Source organism: Mirounga angustirostris, unplaced genomic scaffold (assembly GCF_029215605.1).
Source record: "Mirounga angustirostris isolate CCGP_5_RB_7025 unplaced genomic scaffold, mMirAng1.0.hap1 SCAF_1, whole genome shotgun sequence".
Classification (NCBI taxonomy): Eukaryota; Metazoa; Chordata; class Mammalia; order Carnivora; family Phocidae; genus Mirounga; species Mirounga angustirostris.
The window spans coordinates 200,070,954-200,085,833 of record NW_026991709.1 but is presented as its reverse complement, the minus strand read 5'-3'; the positions used below and the strand labels follow the sequence as shown (position 1 = coordinate 200,085,833).

The 14,880-nt window shown below is 52.7% G+C and overlaps 1 protein-coding gene across 6 annotated transcripts in view; it reads right to left on the bottom strand.

Annotated features, from left to right (window-relative positions):
- Positions 1-5,436: 5,436 nt before the first annotated feature.
- The window catches only part of CCDC12 (coiled-coil domain containing 12), a 64,989-nt gene continuing 55,545 nt past the window's right edge, over positions 5,437-14,880 (bottom strand). Inside the window, exons 8-9 of one of the 6 annotated variants that reach the window (XM_064596951.1) lie at positions 14,708-14,820; positions 5,437-8,690 (exon numbers count right to left, since the gene is read on the bottom strand). In XM_064596951.1, coding sequence (XP_064453021.1) covers positions 14,738-14,820 — 83 coding nt within the window. In that variant the 3' untranslated portion in view covers positions 5,437-8,690; positions 14,708-14,737. Of the gene's footprint in view, positions 8,691-12,009; positions 14,821-14,880 lie in introns of those variants that run through there. The other 5 variants (XM_064596950.1, XM_064596947.1, XM_064596948.1 and 2 more) reach the window with 5 other exon arrangements.

Genomic DNA, 14,880 nt, shown 5'->3' with positions numbered 1-14,880 from the left:
CCCCCATCCCCTTCCCAGGGGTGTCTGTGTGATGCCCCATCTTCAGGGCTCAGAGCTACGGGACCTCTGGGAACCTCATCCCACCCACCCCACAGGCAGTCCCTGAGGCCGCTAGCTGGCTGGGCCCCAGGGCCCCATCTTCCAACCCAGACTTCTCCTCAGGAGGCTTCTGAAGTAGAGTCCATGAGGCCCACTCCCCCTGAAACACTCAGACTGGGTACCCCCAGGACAGGGCTGTCTTCCCCCTCAGACTAGGTGCCCCCAGGACAGAGTTGAGCCTCTCCTCTCAGACCGGATTCCCTCTAGGACAGGGTTTAGTCACTTCCCCCAGACCAGGGACCTCCATCCCAGGACAGGACTGTGCTCACCCCTCAGAGTGGGTGCTCCCCCAGGACAGGGCCATGCTCCTCACACAAGATACCACCCCCCAGACAGGAGTGTGCTCACCCCTCAGACTGGATACGCCCCAGGACAGGGCCAGGCCTCCCCCTTTAGACTGGGAACCATTTCTGGGATGTCCAGGACAGGACTGGACCTTACACCAGTCCAAGGCCCTAGGCCAGGGCCCTCCTCCCTTCGACCTGGAGCCCTAGGTCAGGGCCGGCCTTCCCGCTCAGAGAGGCCCCTGAGCAGCGCCTGGGCCATCCAGGTGTTGGCAGAGGAAGTGGGAGCCCTCAATGGGCCTGGCAGGCAGTCAGGACCTTGTTTGCTTGAGCAGGAGCTGGAGCCAGGTGGTCACTTCTCCCTTCAAGGCCTCCCAGCCCAGCCAAGCCGCAGGGAACACGTAAACACCAGCCGAGCTGAGCGTAGGCAGGCAGGGAGGAGGGCACCGAGAGACCCCAGCTCCTCAGCCTCCTTGGCCAGGGTGTCTGGCACCTCATGGGCTGCCCTGCACTCCAAGTGGGGCCAGTAAGGCGGGCCTCAGCTCCCACCTGTCTTGGGCATGTGAACAGGCCCTGCCCTCTCTGACCGGTCTTCCCTCAGCTCTGACTGGGAGAGGAACCTCTGAAAACCCTTGGAAGGAATGTACCTCCCGCTGGGGGCCTCTGGAACCCAAGGCCAGGCCCCAAGGCTGGGTGAGATCATAGATCCCAGCTCAGAATGGGGCCTCCAAGGGGCAAGGGGCATCAGATGGCTCTGTCCACCCTCAACCTGCAAGCCTGTTGAGAACAAAGATGCAGCTGGGCCCCGCACGCCCACCCAGAGTGGGCAGGCTGTGACAGCCTCACCCTTCTGCCCTCACCCTAGGGAGGTGGGAGGGAACAGCACAGACACAGGGGAAAGGAGACTGAGTTCTCTGGAAGTTCAGAAGGGACATGACCCTGCCCTAGGGGCCTGAGAGGGTCCAGGCTCTGCCTTGGTTGTTAGAAGAGGTCTGGCCGGGGTCGGGGGATGGGGTCCATCAGAGGGGTCGGTCAGGAGCCGTGGGGCTTGCTGCGCAACTCCTGCACATGGACTGGGGTGGGCCCAGCTGCTTGACCCTCATGCCTCCTCAGCCAATTCCAGAATGATCCCAGCCTGAGGTTCCCATGGCCAACGGCAACAAGCCCTGGCTGGGGCAGAAGAGCCTCCTCTTGGGCAGAGGAGGGGACTCCAGAGCCAGGCAGGGGCCTGGACCCTGGCTGGCTCCCGGGTGTGCTGTGTGATCCTGGGCAAGCTGCCTTCCCTCTCTGAGCCTCAGCTTCTCCTCTGAGGTCAGGCCCTTGTCCAGGTCTCCTGGCCTGTGTGGGCTCAGCACACAGCATCCTGCTCCTTAGTGGGCCCCTAGGACACAAGGCCAGGACATCCCCAGTGACAGGTTCCCTCCTCCTTCAGTGTCACAGTCATGCAGGCTGTGGGGGCCGAGAGGTGGTGGGCGTGGATTCTGCGCTCCTCCCCGTCCAAGGGCTGGGGATGGAGTAGAGGGGCCAGGGTCTGGGAGGCAGAAGAGGCAGAAGACCAGATTCCAGCCTTCCATTTTGGCCTCGGCTTTCCAAATCTGTGGGTGAGGGGAAGGAAGGCGGCTGCATTAATTATGCGCCTACTGTTTAGGCCCCCTTCCCCCCACCCCCAGCAGTTTTAGGGGACATAGAGAGGTTTCAATTCCCCTAAAGGCTTCCGATCACATTTCTCAGACGGAAACACTGGGGTGGGGGCTGTGGGGAGCTCTGCAGATGAGCAGCCCCCATGGGGTCCTGCTGGCTTTGTTTCCCAATGGGGAGGAGGAGGGGACAAGGCCCGGCTGGAGGATGGGGGGCAGGGCAGGGCAGGGCAGGGCAGGCCTGTGGCCACCCCACGCTCCCTTCCCAGAGCTCCAGGACCTCTGGCTGCAAACTCTTCAGCTCCCGAGGCCTTGCCCCTGCTCCTCGCGGTCCCCTCGGCTGGAGACCCTCTCCTGGGAACCCTCTCCCCAGCACGTATCAGTCAGGGGACGGCCTTGATGTGAACCACCCAGAGGCCACACGGGCAGGCTCTGCTCCCCCACCAAGCTCACCCACATCAGTGAGACAAAGGGATGCGTGTGGGGCTGCTGGGTGTGTCTATTTGTATTAGCGTATGTATACTGGTGTCTATTTATTTGTATTTATGTATGTATATGTGTGTGTCTGTTCATATATGTGGCTGTTGTGTCCGTCTGACTGTGTCAGTCAGTGGATCTACCCGATCACGTACCTGTGTCTGTGTGTACGTGTATATGGACGTGGATGTCCATTTGCACGTGTCTACCTGTGTGACTGTATTGTGTATCGGTGTGCCTGTTTGTATTTGTTTGCATGTGTGTCTGTGTATACGTGTGTGTCTATTTGTGTGTGTGTGTGTGTGTGTGTCTATGTGGACCTGTGGTCTGAGAACGCCGCCTGTGGGTGGAATTTGGCCCGGGGACGTGTTTGGTTTGGCCCTCACAGTATTTTCAACATCTTGAGCCAACATTTAAAAATCAGGATATTTCACATAAAAACTCAGCTTTCCAGTTTCTCTTAAAAATTCAGAAGCCCTGGCAGCCCTGGCCCGTGTTCCCATGAGGCTACTCTTCTCCAGAGCTCACGGGGGCTGCCCAGCCGCCTGCCCCCTCACCGCTCGTCTCGCCTACCAGCGCGTTGAGGATGACTGAGTTTGTGACCCCGGAGTGTGTGGTCACAACTGCGTGTAAGCCGAGCTGTCAGGGAGCGTGGGCACCAACTGAGTCTGCGCTGGGGGGTGCGTACTTGTGATCGCACGTGCGTGCACGAGGCACATCTGAGTGCAGGGGGGACATGTGGGGGCCTGCACGCGCAGGGGTGGGTGGGAGGCACTGTGCGTGCAGGGGTGTGCGTGTGAGAGTGCGTGCGGGCACACGTGTGTGCGCGTGGGGGTGTGCGTGGCCGTATTTGTGGCCATGTGGGGTGTGTGGGCCACTGTGGTCTGGCACGCTCTGCGCAGGCGCCTCTTCCGGCCTTTGATGGGGAATTGGATTCCCGGCTTCTGGCTGGGCTGCCTTGTGGGATTTATTTCTGTCTCAGTGCCGACCAGAGGCCTGAGTAATGGGAACATTTAGGGAAAACCAGTAAATACATAGAGAAGGGGCAGGCTGGCCGGGAAACTCTGCTTGGCCACCCCTGCCCAGCCCACGGCCGCCAGAGGCCCTGAGGCCAGGCCTGAGCCAGGGAGGGAAGCAGCCTTAGGACCCGGCATGCGCGCTCATGCGGAACGCCCACTGATACCCATCCAGGCCCATCAAGGGGGGTGAGCCCCCCTATGCCACCTGGATGGCCCCTGGGACAACAGGCATCTTGGGAGCTTGGCTCCAACAAGAGGTGCTCAGGACAGGCTCCGAGGATGCCACGTGAGGTCTGGCTTAGGGGCTAAGGGGCCCTGACCGTCCCAGGCAGACGACAGAGGGTCCACATCCCTGGGTATTCTGTCCACAGATGCCTCCCACAGGTGCAGACCCTCCCACAGGAGGCCTGAGGCTGCCTGTGACTGGACAGGGCTGGTGCTGCCCCCAGAGTGGAGGGCCTGGTGCCTGGAACCTGAGTAAGGCCAGCGGGGGGGGGGGGGGGGGGGGCAGGAGGTGCCGCAGCTCTCCTAGGACACGGCCCCCACTGTTCTGGGTTTCACGCCGACGGAGCGCCACTCGGGATCATCTTTCATATCAGCCGCCTAAATGACACAGGCCCCATGGGGAAGGAGACCGCTTTCTCTGGTGGGGTGATGCGCATTACGGAAGACCCACTTGAGCGGCGGGAAAACGGGCTGCGCCGACCCACACTCCCTTCCAGGGGCCCCGGGTCGGTGTCTTCTGCTGCCCCCCAGTGGCCATAGGCAGAAGTGGGGAAATGAGGCTGCCCGAGCCTTGTCCATGCAGTCTCCAGGCTGGGTGGACTCGCAGGGCCCTTGAGGCCCCAGGTCCCAGCACTCACGATGACCCACTGTAATGCCCAGCCAGACGGCTCTAGGGGAAGCGAGGTCTTCCAGGCTGGTCTGAGGGAGGGGCTCGCCTCCCACCACCGGGAGGTCAGCTCCGGGAGGGCAGGAGATCATCGGATTCACAGCCGCATCATCAGCCCCTAGTGCGGTGCCCCGCGCGAGGTAGGTGCTCAGGGAGCAGATCTGAATCCCCAGCTCTTATAGGGGTGGGCAAGCTTGCAGCTAACCCTGGACATGGCTCAGAGCTCCACAGAGGGGCCCCTGAATGCAGGTGAGCAGGCATCTCACACTAGAGCCCCAAAGGTGGTGAGCAGAAGCATGCACCCCAACAAGGGACTTGGCTGGGAGGATAGGCAGACTCCAGGGGACTAGACTTGCCCAAACTGGGTGCCTTCAAACTCTTGACTGCAGCCTGCTGGGCTAGACAGAATTTCGCCTTGTAACTTTAGGGGCTGTGCACTCTCTCTGACCCCAAGCCTGCTGTTCCTCACCGTGGTACAGGCCCTGTACCAGCCCCTGGGGGCCTATCCCCGCGATCCCAGGTACAACTTCCTCCCGGCCCTCTTGCTGCACCCTTTACCCAAAGGCACCAAGCCTTGGTCTCTGGGCCAGCAGGTCCTGTCCTCCTGTCCTCTGCTGGGGAAGGGCTGTTGCTGAACAACCCAGGCCTGACACCTCTCCAGAGATGACCCGGAGGCCAGATGTCCCCAAGGATTTCAAGCAGGAGGGACCTGAAGTGTTGGGAGGTCAGTCGGGGCTGTCCTGGAGAAGTGCCTGGTGAGCTGGGGAGCAATGGGCACATGAAGGCTTCCTCCAACCACAGAGGTGGGCACTGGTCCTTGCTCATTCCCTCAGCCCTGTGACAAGGGGGCTGCTGGGGCCTGAGAGCCCACACCCTGCCCCTGCAACCAAGGCCAAGACTTGCTGTGACCAACGCTGAAAATCTGATGTCACAGGACTCTAGAAAACTTACTGTGTCTTATTTTTAAAATACTTTTTTTAAATACACAATTTATTACCATGTTTTACCATTCTTTGTTCACTGCTGAAAACATCTCAAAACTTTTTATTTTGAAATAAATATAGATTCAGAGGCAGTTAAAAAGGTAATACAGAGCAGTCCTGTGTCCCACTCACCCAGCCTCCTCCGACGGCTGCCCCTTCCTAAACGGCAGAGTATCAAACCCAGGATCCTGACGTCGGCACAATGTGTGCACAGCCCGCTCCCAGTTTATCACATACACAGATTTGTGTCATCACCAATGCAACCAAGAACTATTCTATCCCCTCCAAGAGCTCCCTCAGCTACCCCTTTATACATAGTCACACTTGCCCCTACCATTCCTAACCCCTGCACCCATGGATCTGTTCCCCGGGTCTAGGATTTTGCCATTTCAAGGATATTACAGATAGGGAATTGTACGGGACGTGATCTTTATATATAAAGTTATGTATGTGTCTGCTTCACTCAGTGTAATGCCCCTGAGCTTCACCCAAGCTATCCGCTTTAATCAACGGTTGTGTTCCTTTTTATTGCTGAGTAGTATTCCACGGTACAGATGCAGCGGTTTAACGGGGCACCTATTGAAGGACATTTCGTGGTTGGTCTGTTTCTTCACAGAATAAAAACTTATTTTTCCACTCCATTACTCCCTAAAGTACAGGACCAACCGAAGGAATGCCCTCGTACACTGTTTCCCGTATGTCAGAAATTTATTACCATACTTATTTCACCCATTTTTGTGTAATATTTTAATTCCAAAATGAAGGATGGGAAATTATATGAAGACCATGGTTTTCATCTGATAATGACTTGGAAGCCTCCACTGAACTAGAGATGGGGGCTCTTTTGTTTTAACTGACGTATCCTGGACAAGAAATGCAAATTATCTAGCATTCAATAAGCAGTAACACATAGGACATTGTTTTTTCCTAGCTTTTAGTGATCATAAAGAAAGCGGTTATGAACATTTGTGTAGACAGTCTTTATTTCTCTGGAATAAATGCCCAGGAGGGGTGTGGTTGCTGGGTTATACGGTAAGCGTATGCTGGTTTCCTAAGAAACTGCCAAACTATTTTCCAGAATAACTATATCATTGACAGTCCCACCAACAATGTACTAGAGATTCAGCTTCTCTACATCCTTGCCAGCATTTGGTATTTTTTACTTAAGCTGTCCTAATAGGTGTGTAATGATGTCTTATCATGGTCTTTATTTGCATTTCCGTAACGGCCAGTGATGCTGATGCTGAACATCTCTCATGTGTTTATTTGCCATTTATATACCCTGTTCTGTGAAATGTTTCTCTTGCCCATTTTCCAATTGGGTCCTTCCGTTCGTCCTTCCTTCCTTCCTTCCTCCCTCCCTCCCTCCTTCCTTCTGTTGTGAAAGTTCTTTATATATCCTAGATTTGAGTCCTTTATCAGATATGGGGTTTGCAATTTAGTCTGTAACTTTTCATTTTCTTAATAGAGTTTTTGTTGGAGAAAAGCTTTTTATTTTGGTTAAGTCAAATTTATTTTTTTTCTTTATGGATGTGCTTCTGGGTCTTGTGTTCAAGAACTCGTCACCAAGTTCTAGGTCCTGAAGATTTTCTCCTAAAAGTTTTTATAGTTTTACACTTCACATTTACACCTATGACCCACTTTAATTTCTGTATATTGTCTGGCTGGGCTTTAGGTTGGGGGTTCTTTTTTTGGCCTATGGATATCCAATCACTCCAGCACCATCTGCTGAAGCCTATCCTGCCTCCCGTGAGCTCGTTCTGCACCTTTGTCAAAAATGAGTTGGCCGTACTTGTTTGGGGCAACTTGAGTTCCCTACTCTTTTCCATTGATCTATGTGTCTACCTCTCCACCAACATCCCCCCCCACCTGGATCACAGGGGGCTTAAAATCATGAATTCAAGGGGTGCCTGGCTGACTCAGCAGAGCATGACTCTTCATCTTGGGGTCGTGAGTTCCAGCCCCACACTGGGTGTGGAGAGGACTTTAATAAATAATAAACTTTTAAAATCACGAATTCAATATCCTTAGTAGTTATGGCTATGCAAGTTACCTATTTCATCTTGGGTGAATGGTGGTAGTTCGTGCTTTTCAAGGAACTGGACCATTTCATCAACTTTTCAAATTGATGTGGATATCTACAGTATCCCCTTATTGTCCTTCTGAGGTCTGTGGGGTCGCCAGGTTTGCCTTACTGCATTCCTAATATTCGTAACTTGTGTCCTTGTCAGTCCTGTTAGAGGTTAGTCAATTATTGATTTTTGCAATGTTTACCCGTTTCTTTGCTCACCGCTTCTTCCTGCATCCTGCTGGCTGCCTTCCCAGGACTCTTTTCGACCCTTCTTCCTTTCTCGTGGAACCTCAACTTCAAGCACGGTGGCAGTGTGCCCAGCTCAAAATACCCTTGCTCCCCACACGTCTGCAGCGAGGGCTGGATGTGACACAGTCATGGCTGCTCAGATGTGACGGCGAGCCTGGGGGGCTGACTGGGCTTGAAGTCACTGTTCCCTCAGCTGGCTTGCCCCTTGCCCTTCCCCCTCGTGCCGACAGCTCCCACCTGGGGGTGCGCAGGCTCCTAGGGGAGCTAAGCACAGCAGCTGGGGAGACCAAAGGGACCTGTGTCCTTCAAGCCACTGTGTGGCCATGGACTTCACACAAGAATAAAGCCCTCCTGGTCTGAGATCCTGCCAAATGAAGCCCTGATTCTCCCACCCCTCTCCGGGCTCCCACCACGGCTCCTCTTGCTCGGGAGCTTTCCCTACTAGTTCCTCCGGCAAAGATCTGTGCACAGTCAACACTTGGTATCAGAAGCCCAAAAACGTCTGGCCCTGATGATGGACGATAAGCAAGAAGACTGACATTTCTGTTTCCTAAGCACTCGGGAAAAAACCTGTCTTGGCAGTGTTTACTACTGATGAAAATGGAACTCATTCATTCATCGGTTGTTGGTATTTTTCCCACGTAGCTTGAACGGTTTTTCTCTTCACCCTCACTGTTCTAACCCGGACCACTGTAGCAAAACTGCAGATGTGGCCGTTTAAAAAAATCCCACTTCACACTTCCCGAGTAATTTAGGTTGTGAATGCTGGAGATTTCTCTCCTTAAAGATGTATGCGTGTGAGGGGCGCCTGGGTGGCTCAGTCGGTTAAGCGTCTGCCTTCGGCTCAGGTCATGATCCCAGGGTCCTGGCATTGAGCCCCGCTTCGAGTTCTGCATTGGGCTCCCTGCTCCGTGGGGAGCCTGCTTCTCCCTCTGCTGCTCCCCCTGCTTGGGCTCTCTCTCTGTCAAATAAACAAAATCTTTAAAAAAAGAATGCATGTGAGAGATAGCATATATACCAAAAAAGTGTATAAAATGAATGGACAGAGAATAAAAGGTATTCCCGCCAGTCAAGCGAAGCTTTTAAAGAACATTATCAGTACCTCAAAAGGCCCCTTCCCTGAGCTGACTGCAAGCAAGCCTGATGCTGAGGGCCATCACCTTGCTTGTCTGCACCGTCTCTACCATCCATGTGCCGACCCTTAGAGAGTACCCTGTTCCACTCTGCCCGTTTGGAACTTCACACAAATGGCTCATACTCCCTTTCTTCCGTGTTTTAGTGTGTGTGCATGCAAGTGCACGAGCAGTGCGTGCACGTGTGCTGTTAATGAACCACGCTCCTAAAAGCACCCCGGTCCCGGTCCCAGTCCCTGGTACACTGTGCAACAGTTCCCTTGGACACTATTGGCGGAATTGCTGGTCATGGCGTGTGCACGTAGTCCAATTCTCCAAAGTGGTCGCACCACTTAGCATTTCCATGTGCGGCAGGTGACACCCCGGGGCTGCGGGCACACCATGTAGCTAATCACACTTCCAGCCCAAAGTCTCCCCGTCTGACGTTACCCCAGCCACTTCGGCTTCCTTTGTTGGTTCTGAGCTTCACAGAGCTTTCCTTTTTCTGTTCAGATTTTATTTACTTATGTATTTGAGAGCGAGCACGAGCAGGGGGAACAGCAGAGGCAGAGAGAGAAGCAGGCTCCCCACTGAGCAGGTAGCCCGACACGGGACTCGATCCCAGCACCCGAAGGCAGACGCTTAACTGACTGAGCCACCCACGCATCTCTTCGTAGAGCTTCTCTAATCCCTTTACTTGCAATCTTTCTTTGAGTTTAGGCTTCTTTTAAAAATAGCATCAGACTGAGTTTTAAAAAAAAAAAGGTGGTTTAATACGCTGATTGTAATTAATGATGTATTTGGATTCATTTACTTGTCTTACCTTTTTTTCCTCTACCTTCTTTTGGATAATTTTTTGTTCATTTTTTTTTTTAAAGATTTTATTTATTTATTTGAGAGAGAGAATGAGAGACAGAGAGCACGAGAGGGAAGCGGGTCAGAGGGAGAAGCAGACCCCCCGCTGAGCAGGGAGCCCGATGTGGGACTCGATCCCGGGACTCCAGGATCATGACCTGAGCCGAAGGCAGTCACTTAACCAACTGAGCCACCCAGGTGCCCCTGTTCATTTTTTTTTTTAACTGCTTTGGAAGTGGTACACTGTTTCTATTCTGTTAGGGCTACCCTAGAAATGTCCGCCTGCCTGTGGAGCAGTCTAGAGTCTAGACTGAGTCTTTTCTCTTCCCGAGTGAGCTGAGCTTCGTAGAGGGCTACAATCCCAACCACGTCTCACCTCGGGCAAGACTGCGTAACTACTACTATTGTTCCATACTCTAGTAGCCCTAGTCTTTTACTCCACAGAACGTTTTCATTTCATAAGGTCAATACCTATTTATATTTCACTTTCTTTCTCTTCATTCCTACTTGTATCTCGGATTCTCCATCTGGAATCATGTCTCATTCCAATATTAAGACATAGAGCTTTTTCCTTTTTTAAAGGAGAAGGCTTATTTCATTTTTTTTAAAAACAGCTTTATTGAGATATAACCTACATCTCATACACTTTGCAAGTGTACAATTCAACGGCTTTTTAGCATATTCATAGATTTGTGCAACCACCACCACCATCCACTGTAGAATATTTTCATTACCCCAAAATAGACTTTCTTTTCATGTGAGTCTGCTGGTGACAAAATCTCTGAGTTTGCTTGTCTAAAAATATCTTGTAAGATATTTTCTCTGGGTATAGAATTTTAAGTTGACAATTTCCTCTCGTCTAGTTAACACTGGTACCAGAAGGGATTGTTCCAGTTAACACTCGCTATGGCTGAGACATCTGCTGTCTTGCTCCTTAAAAAGTAATGTATCTTTTCTAATTTTAACATCTTTTCTTGCTCTTTTTCTGCCAACTTATTGCACTTAATTGTCTAGGTATGCGGTGGTTTTAAAATAACACCGACAAATTCTTAGACCTCCCTTCCAGAGGTAGAACCTAATTCTCCCTTGAACGTAGCCTGGACGTTGTGACTTGCTTCTAACAATATAACGTGGCAGAATATCACTTCCATGCCCAGGTCATAAAAGGCTCTAAAGCTTCCCCCTGCCTTCTGTCTTGGATCGCTCATTCTGGGGAAAGCCAGCTGCCACAGCATGCGCCCACGTGCACGCGCACACACACACACACACACTCTCACGCAAGCCTTATGGAGAGAGTCACGTGGCAAGGACTGTGCACACGCCGTGCTTCCATGAGTCTTTTCGGGGGCGTAAGGCATCCCAGAAGCACATCTTCCAGCCCCGGCCAAGCCTTCAGATGACTGCAGCCCTAGGGGACATCTGCAATCTCAGAGACCCCAAACTAGAACTGCCCAGGTAAGCCACACCTGCATCCCTGACCCACAGAAACGGTCTGATATTAAAGGTCTGTTTCAAGCCACTGAGTGTTGTATGAAATGTGAATACAGTAATTGACGATTAAGGCAAGATATAAAAAAGTTTAAAGTGAACTTGCTTATTGAGGTGTAATAAACATACAAAAAGTGTACACGTCAGATGTATGGGGGTCAATGAACAGTCAAAAACTGCATATACCTAACTAATCACCATCCATACCAAGAGATGGAACATCTGAGGTTGATTTCTTTTTGTTGCCTTGCTTGAGATTTGCTGACCTCCTTGAATCTGTGGATTGGTGATTCTGAAGAGCTGCTCCCAACCATTAAAAAAAATGTATTAGGTCCGCTTCATTTTTGCCTTTTTTCCTTCCTGGAACTCCAATCACGTTATGTTGGCTCTTCTCACTATCCTCTGTATCTCTAAAGCTTCTTGTTTTAGGTTATCGGTCTGTTTATCTTGCTGGGCTGCATTCTGGAGAACCTCTTCGGGCCTAGCTTCACATTCATGAACTGTTTCTTTAGCTCTAATTCACAGATCCAGGGCTTCTAACTACTATGATAGTTATTTCCAGAACATCACTTTGGGTTTTTTTGGCAAGTCGATTCCTGTTTTCAAGCCTTTTAGTTCTTACATCATTTTTCAACATTTAAATCATGTGCCTGGTAATCAATCCTAATGTATGAATCCTTTGTAAGTCTACCGTGTCCCTGCCAATGTCCTTTGCTCTTGGTGCCTTGCTGCCTCGTAGATCTGGTAACCTTTCCCAGAAGCTGCTCACTTTTCTTGGAACTTTATCAATGGGGCTTCATCGAGGACTGTGATGAATCGAGGTTCATTCAGGTAGGATCTGCATTTTTTTTTTTTAAGATTTTCTTTATTTGACAGAGAGAGCAGGAGAGCACACCCAGGGGGAGGGGCAGAGGCAGAGGAAGAAGCAGGCTCCCCGCTGAGCACAGAGTCCGATACGGGGCTCAATCCCAGGACCCTAAGATCATGACCTGAGCCGAAGGCAGTCACTTAACCAACTGAGCCACCCAGGCACCCCTAGGATCTGCATTTCTATCAAGCATCTGAGACCACCCCTTTCTGGTGATGATGACCACATATACTCCTGGCTTGAGGTTTCTCATGTGCAAGACCTTCCTTCACTCCAGTCAATGGCAAGGTTCAGTTTTTCTCTGTGATGCCAAGGGAGCAGATCTATTATTAGTTCACAGAGGGCCCTGACCTTTGCAGCCCCAGCCTTCTGGAGGGCTCTCGTACCAGGCCCCTCATCATGCACGGGTACTGGGTTATCTTAGTCCCAGGCACTGAGGACCCCAAAAACCAATGCTCAGTTTCACCTCGTTTGTCAAATACCTTCAAGTCAAAGGTCAGGCTTCAGCATTCTGCTGCTTCTCCTACCTTCTGCTTAAGTGTTCCTTACTTTCTTGCCTGGTCAGTGAGTATTTGTTGTTAGTATTTTTAGCTATTTGCCAAGGGAGGATCAGTTCAAGCTGCTGTGGCCCCATGATACCAGAGACAGAAGTGGTCAGCCATTCCTTCTTTCTCCAGTTTTCTTTTCCTGATCTCCCATCCGCTCAAGGACACCTGGCAGTCTGTCAGCTTTGCGACCTACCTTCTCTCTCTGCCGTCTTTTGGGGCGTCAGCTTTAACTTCCAATTGATCAATCCCTTCTTTGACTGTTAGTATTTAGCTCCTCAAGGGAGCTGCTTATGTTCTGTGTGTGCGTGTTCTTATTTTAATAAACATTCTTTGTTTCCAAGATTACTAACCAGGTCTTCCTCATACCTAATCCCCGTTCCTGAGTTATGGGGCTCAATGCCTCTTTTACTTCTCTGGTGAGAAAACAAAGGCTCATTTTAAAGCCTGGTAGGATGTCACAGTTTCAGTTTCCTTGGGTATCAATTCTTCCACCTGGTGGGGTGGGAGCCCTTCTTCAAGGCACGGATCTCCTCATATATTTTGTAACTTTTGTTCGTGTGCCCATTGTGAGTGATGCTGTTGGTTTTGCTCTCTCCCCGCACGGCGGTTTTCTGTTGGCACACGGAGCTGTCAACGCAGGAAGCAAACCTTTCCTCAGCTCTCGGGGCTCCCGTTCTGTGGGGCCGGCCGCAAGCTAGCCCCAGCGCCGGTGCGGAGTGGGAACCTTGCCGGGTGTCTGAGGCCTGCACTGCCACGGACGAGCACCCTGCTTCCTACGGCAGTCCCAGGGCAGGGGGCACCTTCTCGTCCTTTATTCCCAGGAAGGGAAGGCCAGTCCCAGACGCTACGATGCAGAGGGAGTCTGGCTCCGGCCTTGCCGCCCGTGGGCATGTGTGACCCCTGCTCGCGTGGGAACCAGAGTCCTGGGCCTGACCGCTGCTCAGCCAGCCACCTACCGCTTTGGCCCTCAGTCATGCCTGCTCCCTTCCTGCACCAGTCACCTTCTCAGGGTAGCCGCGTACTTCCACCTGAAAGCATTTGCTGTCGCACACAGCCGCTCCAGCCCTCCGGCCCGGGTCCTCGGCACCGTCCGCCAGAGTCAGGCCAATGTGTTCCTCCAACTCAGCACAGAGGGAAGGGCGCACTGGGATGACACAGGGTGGAGGTGGGAGACTCAAGGGGAGACCCTGAAGGCAACTCAAGCGTGTTATCACTTTGGAGATGAAATTCTAGTTGGCCACAGGGACCTGGAGTCAGAACTGTGGCCAGTCAGTCACTCTGGAGAGTCAGCCCCACAGAGGAGGCTCATGGTCCTAATGCCAGGACCTTGGGGAGCCAGGGCCCAAGACCACACCCCAAACCCAGGCTATAATATCCTAAGGAGCCACCCTCCCCAATGCAGGGGCCCTGTCCCAGGGAAGCCACGGTCTAGCTCCGACTTGGACGTAGGGACGGGGGGCCACTGGGGGTTGTGAGAATGAGGCACAACAGCGCCAGGAGCCTTGGATCTGGAGTGGCCCGGAATGGAGGCTTGTCAGGGCACAGCTCACCCGCTCCTCACGCCCAGCCTCTCCCTTCTCTCTCTCACACTGTGAGGGGATCTACAGAGGACCAGGCTGGGAGCCTCTCCAGGCTGACCAGACACTCCTGCAAGGTCCGGGCCCATGGGAGGGCTTAGAAAAGCCTCTCAGACTCTGTCACCCACAGGTTTTGACATGACCGCCTGACTGGACCAGGACCTGGCCTCAAAAGGTCGGGCCTGGGCCTTCTGCACCCCTCCAGCCTCGACATGCCTGGCCCCACACAGGGCTTACTCCTTGGGGCCCAAACCCACAGCGCCCCAAGGACCGAGAAAATATTTAATAGGTTTCTGCCACGCACGTGGGTCTGCTTGCTTCTATTTCTAGAGATAAAAGAAAGTTCCAAATACATACATATGTACAAACAGCAAGCCCACACGGTTGCTACTGGCTCTGCCCGTCTCAGTCTGCTGGGGACCACTTAGGAAACAAGGAGCTGACCTCACCCCATGGCAAGGGTTTCGGACTGATGAGGCAATGTGGCTCTGGAGCCAAACTGGCGGTAACAGCAAGCCCAGCCCCCGCCCCTACCCAAGGCTACCCACCCACAGGCCAGGCCTGGGATACGGCGTGCCTCAGTCGGAGTCGCAGGCCTCTTGCTCGGTGGTAGCGTCCACTGCAGAGGCCAAGCTGTCCTCCTGGCCTTTCAGCCTCTCACCTGGATGGATGGCAGACAGAAGGAGTGGGGAGGGGCCCCGTGCTTGAGCCACCACCCGGA